Source organism: Vigna angularis, chromosome 6 (assembly GCF_016808095.1).
Source record: "Vigna angularis cultivar LongXiaoDou No.4 chromosome 6, ASM1680809v1, whole genome shotgun sequence".
Classification (NCBI taxonomy): Eukaryota; Viridiplantae; Streptophyta; class Magnoliopsida; order Fabales; family Fabaceae; genus Vigna; species Vigna angularis.
Genome location: NC_068975.1, coordinates 27,604,963 through 27,620,313, shown reverse-complemented (window position 1 = coordinate 27,620,313; position 15,351 = coordinate 27,604,963). Strand labels below are relative to the sequence as shown.

The following is a 15,351-nucleotide window of genomic DNA, read 5'->3' as shown; positions in this document are numbered from 1 at the left end:
AAAATTTAATTTCAAAGAAAGATAATCCTCCATAGTTTGTATTAGTTGTTTTTAAAATAAAAAGTAGTTATTTATTGACTTTATAGTTACTTCCACGTGTATTAGTTGTTTTTTAAAAATAAAAAGGTAGTTATCTATTATCCATGATTTTAGGAATAATTTTAATTATAATATTTTTAAAAATATATAAGTTTTAGGAATATATAATTTTCATAAATGAATGTGATTGCATAAAATAAATAAGACTTTTTATTATAACTTTTCACATATAGCATTCACATTGGTGATTTAATGTAAAACTTTGTTAAAATGTGAAATTTTAGAAGTGATCAATACATATGGTTATAGAAGTTATAGAAGTTTGAGAAAACCTTACCAGAGCGTTTAGCAAACAAGTTATTATAAGCACTGCCTTTTAATATCATAACTCCAAATAAAGTTGAAATTTATATATTTTTTAATTGATTATTATCCATAAGAGTTTAAAAATTAGTTGAAATAATCACAAATATGTCAACTGATTTATGCAGAATTATTCAGTTCAATTACGACAAAAATATATTTAAAAATTATATATATATATACACATGAGAGATTAGTAATTAACTGTTTGGAGGAATCCATGAAATAATAACCATTACTTTTAAAAGAAAGAAAATATGTTATTAAAAATGTAAGTAAAAGTTCCAAAAGAAATCTGTTACCAAAATAACATTAAGGTTTAATCCTTTTCGACATCCCTATTTATGTATGAATGTCTCAATTGGGTCCTCGTTTTCTAAAGTGTATCAAAATGGTCCCTAATTTTGAAAATTGAATGCAATTGAGTCCTTTCCGTTAAGTTGGCTGAACGGCGTTAAAAAAATTGCTGAGTGGATGCTGAGATGACGAACGAACGCTCGTCCACCAGCGAACGAACGCTCGTCCACCAGCGAACGAACGCTCGTCCACCAGCGAACGAACGCTCGTCCACCAGAGAACGAACGCTCGTCGACCTCTTACTGTTGGACGACCGTTCGTTCCACACTGGACGACCGTTCGTTCGGTGGTCGACGAGCGTTCGTTCGCTGAATGGACGAGCGTTCGTTCGCTGATGGACGAGCGTTCGTTCGCTGGTGGACGAGCGTTCGTTCGTCATCTCAGTATCCACTCAGCAATTTTTTTAACGCCGTTCAGCCAACTTAACGGAAAGGACTCAATTGCTATCAATTTTCAAAATTAGGGACCATTTTGATACACTCTAGAAAACGAGGACCCAATTGAGACATTCGTACATAAATAGGAATGTCGAAAAGGATTAAACCTAACATTAATGATCCACTCATTTTTTTAAAACAACTAATACATGTGACACCAACTATGAAGTGAGAAATGATAGATAACTACCTTTTATTTTTATTTAAAAAAAAATAACTAATACATGTGGCAACAACTATAAAGTCAATGATAAATAACTACATTTTTTTTATTTTAAAAAACAACTATAAAGTCATGATGATAAATAACTACCTTTTATTTTTTTTTAAATTAAATTTTAAAATTATTAAAATACTCTTAAATTTAAAGTATGTTTTTATTTAAATGATTATATTTTTGTAACCTAAAACTTGGTACACTTTATTAAAATATACCAACTAAAAAAACCTTCCTAAATTAGCAAATCTCATATATATATATATATATATATATATATATATATATATATATATATATATATATATATATATATATAAAATTAAATTTTAATATTTAATAAAAAATTCACCATTTAGTTATAAATTAATGAATAAATTTTATTAACTTTTGTAGTAACTAATTTTTAAATGTTCGTTAAATAATATAAAATTAGTTAATTAAATATACTATTAGACTACATGAAAGTAAACTCATATACAAAATAATATATCAATTTAAATATTAAATTAATAAAAAAATTGTAACTATTGTATGCATGTTGCAAAACATAGGGAAGACAGATGATTTTATTTTCGCTGTCTCATATGTTTTCGTTAATTTTACTTATAAATCAAACATAACAATAAGTTGATTTTATGTTCTTGTATCACACACATATCTTCTAAGATCACATAGGGTGATTTCATGATTTTCGATGGTAGGGTGAAAAATGAAAATGGAAATGATTTTCGATTAATTGAATGAAAATATTATTAGTCGTCATTTGGAAAAGAATAACATGAGAGAATGTTCGTAGGAAAGATGTAATTTTTGTCATGTATCATCTTCAATGTTAAGAGGAACAGATAAGAGAAAGAAAAAGATGAGTGCATGCAAGAAGAACAGAGGAAAGAAAAAAAGTGTAGATTTATTTACTACATTATCAAACATTTTGTATCGTAGGATATTTATTAGATAAAATATCTTAGATATTTTGAGCGGTTAAGATATTTATGAGTAACTAACCAGGTTTTTAGGTAAGGTTATTTTTATTGGCCTATAAATACAATGATAGGACAAAAGTTCAGGTACGTTCCCTTTACGTTCTACTTATGCAAGAGGAACTCTAGATAATATTCTACAGTGATAATACAATCACTTTCTTGAGAGCTGAGGTTTCATAACTCACATCTGACTTGAGCGTCGGAGTATCTTCGCAGGTACCTCCCCCTCCATTGACGAAAGCAGACAAGCGGTACTAGCTGAAGGAGCGAGAAGGATAACAATTGAGGAGAAGCGATCATCCCAGACATTTGGAAGCAACAAAGACACACCGGACAACATTAAACACATTTAAATCTCTCGATTCAACAAGACTTATTAATGCAATTATATTAGATAGAAACAAAGTTAACACTGTTTTAAAAAAATGAACTAATTTGATAGTAGCTCCTAAATTTGAAAACTAATTAAGTAATTAAATCTTATATTTATAATTTTTATGATTAAAATTCAATTACTTCTTACTATTTTTTAATTTTTCTCTTATATATTAACTTAATCAATTTACTTATATTATCAACTTATAATACATCTGTACCTGTATATAAAAAGATACCTCCTTTTATACATTCAGTTTTTATTTCCATTTTATGCTTTATAATATAATTACTAAATGGTTCTTTTAAAAATATAATTATTAACTGATTTTGTAGATTTACGTGTTATTTTAAAATATTTTGTATGAACACAGATTTCTCTTTTTTTCTTTATTATATTTATAGTTTTTATTAATAACATTCCATTACTTCTTAGTAGTCATTATTTTCTCCAATCTTATTGTTTAAATATTTTTTTTAAAACAAAATAATTATTTAATCCATATTACCTTTTAAGTGACAGTTTGTTTAAATTTAATTGTTTTTTATTTTATTATTTTCTAAACTTAACTATTTTTAATTAAAAAATTTCTAAAAAAAATTAAATAGAAACTAATTACAATAAAATTATTTATATTTAATTTTATAATTATGATAATAACAAGAATAATCATTTTGTTATTTTTTATTATAGAAAATAAAGTAAACACACAGCATGTGCTTTCACTGGATACCTATATGAAGGAATTTCCCTTTTTTATCCACTTTTTTTTCAATTTTACTATTTGAACAATTCTTTTAAAATTAAAATAATTATTTTATTAATTTACCTTTTAAGTTGCCATTTTTTTAAATTTAATTGTTTTTTATTTTATTTTTTATTATTAGTTATTATATAAGGGATTCTTTTTTGTTGCACGCATTTTGTTTTTTGCACTTTTATCTTTTAAATAATATTTTTTAATTAAAACAATTATTTTATCTTTGTCACCCTTTATGTAACAATTTTACCAAGTTTTAAGTGATTTTTTTAATTTAATAATATTTTAATCTAAAATAACTATCTACAATAAAATTTTAAAAATTATATGTATTTACTTTTGTAATTATAGTAATAATAATTTTATTATTTTGATTATCATAAAAAAGTGGAATGGATATGTTTTCACTATAATATATATATATATATATATATATATATATATATATATATATATATATATATATATATATATATATATATATATATATATATATATATATATATATATATATATATATATATATATATATATATATATATATATATATATATATATATATATATATATATATATATATATATATATATATGCATTTCTTTACTTTCTTTCTTTATTTCCAAAATTCTCCTTTCACTTCTTTGATTAAGAATGAATAGATTTTCAAAAACCCGGTTAAAAGCAAAATTATTAAAATTTTAATCAATAATTTTAATCAAATTTTGGAAGTCGAGAAAATTCTTTACTCAATTTTCAAAAATTGATCAAGAAATTTTTTTTACTGATAAAATCCAGTTAAGAAAAAGAAAAAAAAGTCATTTAATTTTTTTTAAAATTTTTTATTTTAGTTTACTTTAAGATTTTTAATATTATTATTATTGTTGTTATGTTAACATAATTTATAAAATTTAATCTAATATTTTTTTTAATGCATAAGAAATTAATATATGTTAATCGATTTTCTAAATACCATTAACATATTTTTAAATTTTTTTGTTTTAAATTTTTTTAATATGTATTATTTGTTATTATTTGATATTATATTTTATAAGTTTAAATATTAATGTATATTAAATTATATAAAAATATTAAATTAAATAAATGGAAATATTAATTTTAAAAATATCAATTAAATATTAAGTTAAAAAAATAATAATTATTATTAAATTAAAAATATTATTATTATTATTTTTAGTATAAAAATAAAAAAGTAAACTAAAATATATAAAAAAAATCTCAGCTGATTTTCAAAAACCGGTTAAAATTTCTTAAAATTCTTAATCGATTTTCGAAAATCAATTAAGAAATTTTTCTTCACTGACTTTCGAAGTCGGTTAAAGAATTTTCTTAATCAATTTTCAAAAAAGCTGACGCTGACTTTCAAAAATTGATTAAGATTTTAATAATTTTCGAAACACGTAAAAATTTTAACTAGTTTTCAAAAGGCCGTTGATTCTTAATAAAAAAAAGGATAAAATTGAAATTTTGAAGATGCAGTAAGAAAAGAAAGAGGTGCACAGGGAGAATCACTCATTCTTGTAACTTTTGACACACCTTTATGTAAAGAGAAAAAATAGTTGTTGGAGTTTGAAACAAAATAAACAAAACTTGGTTAATTTAATAGAAGGGTATCCATGAAACAACTTTTCACCAAACAGAACAAAAGATGATTCCATAGTCAATAATACAAATATATAGTTTCGGTATATAGCTATCACTATAATGTCATAAAGAAGTGAAGTATTGGTAAGGAATCCAAGTAAGTTGTAGGAACTAGGAATCATCATAGTATGCAAAGATAAATAATTGTGAGCACAAGTGAACAATATCAGCAACTGATATTTCCCAGCACTCACAGGAGAAGTTTCATACAAACACACTAAAAATCCTCCCTATTGTCTTCACAGATGTATGTGGGCAACAAGAGACCTATCCACGACATAAGTCAACAGCGGGAATGGAAAGATAGATTATACATTAATGTCTTTTAACAAATGGAAGGAACATGTCCTATCCTTAATATAAGGCCTCATTGCAACATACTAGCCCATTGCATACTTCTGAGTCCAGCTCCTAGCAGTTGTCTCATACTTGGACCTGTCTGTCTTGTACATATGAGCAATTTCAGGCACCAAGGGATCATCTGGGTTTGGATCCGTCAATAGGGAGCAAATGGAGAGCAGCACCTGAAAAAGGAAAGAGAAACCCTTCCCACCCATTTAAAAAACAGCAATAGTCTAAGAGAAACAGCAACCATATACATAAAACATTGCAATAGGAGGCCTTCCAATGTTTCTCCCAGAAAAAGTTTCACAAGACCACATTAAGAAGTGTTCCTTGAATGATATACAATATTGCTAGCCAGAACTTAGGTTTTATATGGTGAAACAGATGCATGCAATAAAATAGTATACTACAAGTATTGCACGCAGTCCAGGCCCCAGAATGTGAAATAGACCCAGCATACTTTTCATAACTTTAGAAACGAAAGAGCCCACCCTACTATTTTTGGGTGAAATTTATTAGAAATCATAAAGTTTAGTGGATTCCAATTCATATTTAATGAGTCTCATTCATGATTTTACAATTTCCAAGAAATTTTAACCATCAATTTATAGATTATGTATGGCACTCGCCCCATGCCATACATAACCATCAATATTCTGGATTACGACAGACATCCTCATATCACACAGACCACAAGTAGCACGATGCTAAATTAACTGTTGGATTTCTCTACCGATTCCTTGTATATTCTTTGCCTCAGAAATATTTGTGATTATAAGCATTGTTACTGTATTGCAAAACTACCTTTCCATCACAAGTAAAGCCATAGAAGATTAGCATTAAGAAGTTTAGTACAGTCATAACCTTAGATATTGTCAAGGCAGGGCTCCACTGCTCCTTTAAGATATCGAGACAAATGCTACCATTGCTGTTGATATTTGGGTGAAAAACTTTTGTCCTGAATGCAACCTGCAAGAAATAAAGTAGACATACAGAAAAAGAAGGGTTAAAGCATTGAATAAAAGGAGCTTTATGTGAATTGGAGGTCACGTCTAAAGAGTAGTAACGGTGAACATAAAAGTAAGTCATTGGAAAAGCTAATTCCATTTTCCAAAAAACAGAAGAGTTGCTAACATATACTTTCTAAGCAAATAATTCAAATCTAAATTCTGAAATATCAAATAGAAAGACTGAATCCAGATCACTGAATTAGAGAATTAATTATGTTTTGTCTTTAAGGTGCAACCAGACAATCTTCCTTTAAATGATTTAAAGGTAAAGTTAGAGTAACGATACCAGCCCTCAGTGACAGAAACCACAGTAAATTTATTTGCATACATCACCACTCATGGTGAATCGGATGAATAAAGTAGGAATTTTATGATTATCGATAATAAAAAATAATAATGTTGATATTTTTATAAAATACAAGCAAATGGAAATTTATGAACATGTAAACTCTTGAGTTACTGTTTACACTTTACTCTCTAAAGTACACCCTATCACATGAAGGATCTGAAAATCTCTGGTGGTCAATGGTTTCTCTGAACCAAGAAAAACAGGTTCTTCTGTCGTATAGATATTGAGTAACCACCAGTTCCACAGTCATATCTTCTAATACCTCTCTCCCCAACTGCTCTAACCCCAAAATCTTCCCCTTGAAATTTAATTTGTCAACTCCTTCGGTCCCCTCATATGCTATACAAAAAACAGCATCCACGACTCCTAGTTGCATTCTCCAAATAGCGGCTACTTCAAACTTAGCACCTTCACTTCACAGCTTATAATTACAGAATTCATTATTTAGCTAGTTTATAAACTTTTTATTACTCATTGAAAATTTTTGGTTTTAACGAGGTAGCTCCATCTATACAGACTACAGGTAACTTTTAGAAACTTCAGCATGTGAAAACAGCAAATAAGCAACTCCCCATCCAGGAAAACTAATATTTGTTTCTAAAGCAAGCAAGCACATATTGTAAACTTCTAGGCATAAAATAAAACTCCACAACCGAAAAACTAGAATAGTCCACTACATATAAAATAACAGCATTTTCATTAGTAAATGGTATGGACTCATCTAACTCCCAAAAATGCCACCAGACTGTGATTTAGCACACATATCAGTAACTGCCAAAATTCAATATGTCACTAGTATAAACATCTCAGTCAAGGCACCCAACCCAAGTTACATTGTGAAAAGATTTTAACAGCATAGCGAAGGAAGCGTGCATTGCATGTTTCAAATCAAAACAAAAATATCTTTAAAAAAAATCATAAAATTTATTCAACAAATGGTAGGAACAATCTAAAATTCAGGAAAAATATAAAATGTATCAACATAAACGAAAAAAATCCACTATTCTCTTAGCATAGATATAATAAAAGCAGAGTTGTTGAAGTTGTATTGAGCAGGACACTAAGGCAATACCTTGGGTGGCTTGAATGGATAATCAGGGGGAAAATGAATAGTGACTAGAAAAACACCCCCAGCATAAGGACTGTCAGGGGGTCCCATTATAGTTGCTTGCCAATGAAACATGTCTTCTGCTACGGGACCTGGGAAGGTAATAATCATCAGAAAACAATAAACTTAACATTAAATTTGAAATATAGAATCAGAAAATAATGTATAATGTGTAACAGACTAAATAATGGAGCTTAAATAAATTTTTCAAATACATACAGACTTCAAACTTACATCTGCATGTTTAATAAATACATTCTTAATCTCAGATAACAATACATCAGTCACATATAATCATAAAATGAGAGTTATCTTCCAATGCATTCAACAACCAAAGCAGAGATAATCATAATAGTCTCTCCATCTACAAGTTATGATAGTTCTTGCAAATCCATAACTCAAGTGTCTCAGACTTTGGAGAGAATCTCCATTAACAGAAGGCAATAGAGACCCGTGAGATTATAACAGTCGCGGCGTTTGCACTTTAAATGCAGAATTAGCTTCAGTAGAAGGAACACAAAGGGGATTTAATTTAAAATCGAGACCTATTAATAAAAAACTTTAGAAACAACAAACTTACGAATCGTTCGTTATTAATTATGGCCCTTAACCAAGAAAAGCTTCTGACTAGCAGAAAAATCTCACAAGATATAGTATTTGAGAATAATCTTCTAAGGTCACGCCCTGGGATGAGAAGCTTGTAAAAAATATTTCATCCTACCACCTCAAAAATTGTAAATTTATTACATTCACACACGTAAACCACCATCTAGTAACTATAACAAAATCCAGACAAACCCATGAAACAAAGAGAGAAAGAAAAAAGAAAACAACGACCCAGATGCTTGTAAATTCCAAAAGTCACAGATCGAGCAACATAGGAAGCTTAATCAAAGTTTGGCGTGGAAACAACGCGAAAAGGGGGAAAACAGAAGAGGAATTGGGTGAAAGAAATTGTACCGGCACTGCAAGAGGTTGGAGGGTCTTTCTGGAGGTCCTTGAGCTCCTTCAGAATCCGCTTAGAGGCCATGGAAAAAGAACAGAAGAAGATTCGCGTTCGATCTACGAAGAAAAGGAAGCGTTGCAGAGAGAGAAAGAGAGAGAAGCCCCTCTTGAACGAAACAAAGGTGGAAGAGAAAACCAAACCAAGTTGCAGATATGACTAAGTAAGGAAAGAGACAATAATTATACAATAGAAATCTAAAATCGCAATCCATTTTTACTAATCTTGCGCGGACAACAAAACACAGACCCGTGTTTTTTTTTCTTTTAATGATTGAGTTTTTTTATTTATTTATTTTTAGGAAGAGTTTATTGTTTTCATCTTTTTTTACTGCTTTCATCTTCTTTTTTCATTTAATTCTATAATAGTTTTAAAATTAAAATTATATTATTTGTTTTAATCATTTACTTTAACTTTGCTTAGTATTTTTCTTTTCATTCACATGAATAAAAATAAATTTATGATTGGAAAAAAATAATAATCGAGAGTATATTTAAATTTTAAAATAATTGATAAATATAAAATATTGGAATTACTTCTCACGCATTTTTTACCAGGCTCCGCATGAGTGATATTGGATTGGGTTTAAATTCTTAATTGTAGTTAGGTTAACGTTTTCATATCCTAAAGAAATATATAAATATGTGTGTATGAAAGACAAAGGCAGTAAAATTATTTTGGTTTAAATTCACTTTTACTACCTATAGTTTCTTGAATATGTAATTTTAATTTTCATTAAATATTAGTTACTTACTCGTTTTGTAAATTAATTAATTTTACTTTATTACTAATATATATTTCAATTGTGAAAATATATTAACATATTTATTAAATAATATGTTTTACATTTTTTTTAAATCTTATTAATGTTTTTTATAAATGACTACGTGGCATTATTATCAATTATATATATATATATATATATAATTATTAAATAAATACAAAACTAACAATTGACCAAAATTACTTTATTTAATAAAATTAGATAAACAAATCTGTGGTTGAAATTTGATAGATATTAAAATATCACATCCAAAATGTAGTAGGAAAGTTAAGAAACAAATGAGCACATTATTGTAGGCGTGTCATATTTATTAATAATTTTAATTTACGCTAAATATCCTTTAACTGCAATAATTAGTGTCACAGGGAGCATCAAATTAGTTTTTCAAATGTTAAAAAAAAACAGTGCTGAATTAGAGTATATTTATAATTGAAAATTGATGCTATTCATGTGCTCTCAATTGATTTTATATGTTACTTCCTTCATTTTAAAGTAATAATTGTTACACACTAATAAAAAAAAAAGTCAGTTTATCGGAATTTTGAAAACAAATATCATCAACTTTTCAACTACATTAAAATAACTATTATTTTGGAATCGCATTTTTTTTGTAACTGCCTTTCACCCTTTGTTTTTCCATGTATTTTTTATTTTGGTAGTAAATGGAATTTTGGAATGGCATTTTTCCGTCAACGGCTTCTTTAATTATTAATTTAAACTTGAAAAGTGGGTTAAAAAAATGGCCCATGGATTATCTCAAGTTTCAATTATTTTTAAACCTAAATTAAAAGATACTAAAATAAGTAGATAGTAAATAAGTTTTCTTTGCTAATAATATGTTTTGGAAGAAATTAATAAAAATACTTTTATTACATAACATCTTATGTTTGTCACGCCAGTTTTCTGATATACGTATTACATAAAATAATGTTTATATGATTAAAATTTAAATTGCTAATATATATGTGAAATGGAATTTTGTGAAAGGAGAAAATAGAAATTACGTTACTACAAGTATTGTTATTCGAAAAAACACTTCTTTTCTTATTTTGAAAGGTCCAACTGCAGTAGCCGTCATAGAACTGGTTGCCTGAATCTATTAAAATGTAAACCATAGGAAGGATTCCATGTTTTGTTCTCTTTACCTCAAGTAGAAGTAATGCAAATCAGATAAACAATCAATTTTGCTTTTGCTTCAATTCACTCACATTATTATTGCTCCTTTTTTTTTCCCATGTGGGACTTTTATACACTATTGTGCTCAAACAACCACCCAAATTTCTTTACATGTGCTTCAAGTTCCACATCGCTATCTCAACAAATTCTTGTTTCTCCACCCCTTTTCTATCCAGAAGGCTATATAGGTCAGATATTTTTGTCCAATTTTCTATGGGAAAAGTTAAGGAAGTGAAAACAACACATGCAAGTTGCTGCAGCATGTGGCCTAATACCTAGTTTTTTTATAAAGGAAAAAGTATTCGTGTAACCCAATATTATGCATGTAAAACGCAAAGCTTTCCATGACAGGGAAATTAAACCCAAAATGCATTATTACTTTACACCAAAATAATTAGGCACAGGGTAGCTATGGGCTTTAAGTTCTCTTTCTACCATTGTTTACCAATGAGAATGATACGTTACACCTTAAAAAGCTACCATAACTGGTATCTAATTTGCCATCGGATGACTCATTTCTAGTTACTCTAGTTCTAGTTAATTTACAAGTGGGAAAAACTGAGTTACTCCACTGATCCAGGTGCTCCATCACATTGTGGTTTTCTTCTGATTCACAAAAGTAGACAGTGAACATTTTATGATTCCTATCACCAACCACACAAAAAAAAAGAACAATAAATGTTTTGATAAATACAAGCTGGACTTATGTGCATCCCACTTTGCAATGGGGAGAACCAGCAGCAAGTTAAACTGCTGTAGATGAGACCCTTTTCTATTTTCTAAGCAAAGAATATTACATTTCTTTTTTACATTTTATTCTTCCTTTACTTTTGTAAAGTGAAAAAAAGAATATAAAAAATAATTTAGATACAAGCACACAAAATCTTCACCTCTAAATCGCACGCAGTGAACATATCAGTCCGCCATGAGTATAGAACACATCTCCAACCAACTCATCGTATTTTGATCCTGTGGTCCATTCAAAGCGAAACAACAACATCAAAAAAATAATCAAATTAATTACAGACCAATGTACTCATCCTCACTCCCCTTCTCACAAATAGAAACAGACACCTATTGAATCATCCAATACCCCAAAATCCAAATTCAAAAGCCACATTCAAGGTCCCTACCTTATTGCCAGTCAGAAACAAATGAAATATCAAAATCCATCACACACGCCTAATGCAAGAAAAATAACAGCTGACCATTAATTTGTATTGCACATTCAAATGCTGCAGATTCATGAAAAACAACTTTACGCTTTTAAACAATCTACACACTCCACCCTACCCTCATAAATTTTGTATTCTGGTGAATGATAACTATATTAAATACAGAAATACATAATTTTGTTAGTGTAGCGGCACGGCTTATGAGATTCATGACATAGCAGCGGGGACCAGTTTGAGAATGTTTTGAACATAACCAAAAAGAAAGCCAGGTCTTCAATTCCCCCACACATGATGTTTTTGGTTTTCTATTATAGATAAAAGCTACGTGTAAGTCATGTTATTGTACTAGTTTCTGCACTAAGAATTAACCTTAACCCACGTAACAAGTGCGTTGAAAAGCTGTGATCCATAAACATAACACTTTTACGGTGTCTTAAAATATATGAGGTTTAAAAGAGAGACACACATTTGAGAAACTAAGATATTTGAATAGATGGCTTTTCATGGTATATAGAGTGATGAAATTTCTGATAACTGCAAAACATAGTTATCTGATATAAATGTGGCACACCATGACGCTATGCTAGCACTTAACAGCAATTAAGAAACAAGTACGAAGATAGGTGGGTCGTAGCAAGCATTAAAGAAGTGAGTAGTGTAGGTTACCATTTGAGGAGAGTGATGGAGCAAAGGGGAGGGTCTCCGTTTTCAAGTCTTCTCATGGTGACACCTCCGCATACGATAGTGACGGCGATGGAGGGTGACTTCCAACCCTGCAAGCCCACACTGGTTTTGGTTTGAATCTCCACAGTGGGGGTCAACGCTTTGCTCTCCACCTTGCCCTTAAGCTTTCTCATCTGCCTATCTTCCAATGCAAGCTTCCTCACTTTCGTCGCCGCCTTCACCTGCGCCAAGCCCTTGTGCTCCACCACGAACCCCGCCACCGTCGACGACCCCAGACTCAGGTTCCCGTCATCCGCCGACACCGACACCTTGCTCTTCCCGAAGTGCCACGACATCTTGCCACTCCGGTTCCGCACCTCCACCCGCGCAGTCGTGTCGGCGTCGAGGTAGGCCCCGTCGTTGCCGTTGGAGACGTTGAGCATGGGGACGCGGAAGGAGCTGAGGCGGAACGCCGGCAGGGCGGGGTCGTACAAGAGGTAGAAGGCGGCGGCGGCGATGACGAGGACGAGGAAGATGATGAGGAAGATGATGCAGAAGGTGCAGCAGCATACGCGGCAGAAGCGCCGGCGGCGCTTTGGTCTCGGCTGGAAGGAGGGTGGGAGGACGGCCTTTCGCTGCGGCCCAGGCGGCGGTTTGAAGTGGGGGTCTCGGTAGGCGGGGGGTTTCTCTAGCCTTGGTCTGGGTTGAGACTTGGGGTCTCCATGACCGGGGGGTTTGGGTAGAGGCTGTTCGGGTAGGGAGTTACGGTCTCCGTGAGCGGGGGAGTCGGGTAGAGGTGATTGGGGTTGGGGTTGATAACCGGGGTGGTTGTGCAGCGGTGGTTGGGGTGCGGATTCTTCCATGGTGGAGGGATTGAGATGAATGGGAATTGTGGAAGGAAATGAATCAATTGGGAAATGTGATGGAAGATGAATGGTGTTTGAGAATGTAAATGAATGCAGCAGGAGTTAAAGGGGTTGAAAGATTGAAGGTGATGGACATGTTTGTGAGTTTGGTGTGGTGATGGATGAGAATCTGAGAATTGAAGATGATGATGAAAATGCAGGCAGAGGAATTGAGGTGAAGAATGTTGTTGGATCTAAATGTAATGCATGTTGGGAGAGAGAAGATGACAATCTCAAAATGGCGTTTGAGAGAGAATCGGAAGTAAGTATATGGAACAGAACAGGTAAGGTTGTGGAGTAAAAAGAGGCTGAAAATGAGCAGTGCTGAGAGATACACGCGCCGCTTTTTGTTTGGTAGGGAGTGACGTTGGCATGATATTGATTACACAGGTGCACTGTCACAACGCTCATTTTCTCCGCGTTCTACTTTCCTTCTTAGGCTTAATCGCTTCCGAGATTCCTTGCACCTTCCAAGAATAAAAGTACAAACAAATGCATTATGGTAGATTTGTTCCAACTATGTTAATCCCCCAACCCTGTCTGGACTGTAGTCCACGTCTCACAAACACCAAGGACTGATACATTAATACATACATCTACTCCTACTCACTCTTCCATCTTTAAAATATATTAATTTACAGAAACTAAATTAATTACTTCCTATGTTTTACTCCACTATTATCATTATGTCAGTCTTCAATTTTTGTAAAAATCTCTTTTCATTTTAGCACTATGTTGAACAATATTAAAACTAATATTCAAACAAAAAGAGGTGAATTGATTTTCATAAAAAAATTTAGTGTTTTAAAAATATTTTATAAGGTTCTTCTAAATCATTTAACAAAATTGATATGAGATGTATATATAAATCCAAATTAATCATAAAGAGAAATATTTAGATCAAGAAAACAACAACACAAAAAAAATGTATATTGATTTAATTACTAAAAATTTACATTCATTTTTTCTGGTAAGCTGAATTAGAAATTTCATTAAAAATAAACAAAGTTAAATTGTAAAAACTTTTATATAATTTTAAACTCTAAACTCAATCAACCTCTTGAATAATTCGTTTGAAAATTACCATAACACGTGATGTTACACACAATCCTCACACACTACACTGTACAAGTGAATTATAAAAAAACATTACAAAACAAACATACAAGAAAGATATCACTTGATTGAAGATATTACAATCAAAATTTATAGGAAGCAAAAAGTTTTGCAATTTTTAAATTTTTTTAACAAAAACGTTTAACTACAAATATGTGACACTTATATATCTCTCACACATGTTCTTTTTTTGTTTTAAAATAACAAAGTATTTAAGTGAAATGAGATGCAATACTTTTTTATTTAAAAAATGAGTAATTATCAATATTAATGGATTAAAAAATGTTCTTAGCTCAACGTACAAACCAAAAAAGCCATTGTTCACCACTAATAACTACATCTACAACCATTCACCATAAGAGTAACCAATAGAGTGTCCAACGGCTCACCATAAAAAACAATTACATCTAGTCATTCACTAATTGAGCCATCTATTCACTAGATTATCATTTAATTGTACTATCATTACACTTAAAAAAACATTCAATCCTATACCAAATTATCAAGATTTAATATATTA

At 30.6% G+C, this 15,351-nt stretch overlaps 2 protein-coding genes across 4 annotated transcripts; both read right to left on the bottom strand.

The window, feature by feature from the left end:
* Positions 1-5,299: 5,299 nt before the first annotated feature.
* LOC108345735 (ubiquitin-conjugating enzyme E2-17 kDa) lies at positions 5,300-9,250 on the bottom strand. The gene is made up of 4 exons (XM_017584459.2): positions 8,970-9,250; positions 7,974-8,101; positions 6,407-6,511; positions 5,300-5,721 (listed from the first exon to the last, which is right to left on the bottom strand). Exons 1-4 carry the CDS (start codon positions 9,037-9,039, stop codon positions 5,578-5,580), a joined length of 447 nt encoding a protein of 148 aa, XP_017439948.1. The 5' UTR covers positions 9,040-9,250; the 3' UTR covers positions 5,300-5,577.
* Positions 9,251-11,141: 1,891 nt separating this feature from the next.
* LOC108344902 (NDR1/HIN1-like protein 13) lies at positions 11,142-14,272 on the bottom strand. 3 transcript variants are annotated; one of them, XR_001833595.2, is made up of 3 exons: positions 12,814-14,272; positions 11,863-11,941; positions 11,142-11,616 (listed from the first exon to the last, which is right to left on the bottom strand). XR_001833595.2 is itself a non-coding variant. In XM_017583435.2 (2 exons), exons 1-2 carry the CDS (start codon positions 13,671-13,673, stop codon positions 11,926-11,928), a joined length of 876 nt encoding a protein of 291 aa, XP_017438924.1. In that variant the 5' UTR covers positions 13,674-14,271; the 3' UTR covers positions 11,623-11,925. The 3 variants fall into 3 exon arrangements, 1 of the variants encoding a protein (XP_017438924.1); XR_001833596.2 differs by having other exon boundaries at positions 11,143-11,578; XM_017583435.2 differs by lacking the exon at positions 11,142-11,616 and having other exon boundaries at positions 11,623-11,941; positions 12,814-14,271.
* Positions 14,273-15,351: the final 1,079 nt, after the last annotated feature.

Coding starts and splice junctions, on each gene's coding strand:
- LOC108345735 (XM_017584459.2), bottom strand. CDS start 9,039: ATGGCCTCTAAGCGGATTCTGAAGGAGCTCAAGGACCTCCAGAAAGAC. Junction 8,102..8,969: donor TCCAACCTCTTGCAGTGCCG/GTACAATTTCTT, acceptor TTACCTTCCCAG/GTCCCGTAGCAGAAGACATG. Junction 5,722..6,406: donor CTGCCTTGACAATATCTAAG/GTTATGACTGTA, acceptor TTCCTTTTTCAG/GTGCTGCTCTCCATTTGCTC.
- LOC108344902 (XM_017583435.2), bottom strand. CDS start 13,673: ATGGAAGAATCCGCACCCCAACCACCGCTGCACAACCACCCCGGTTAT.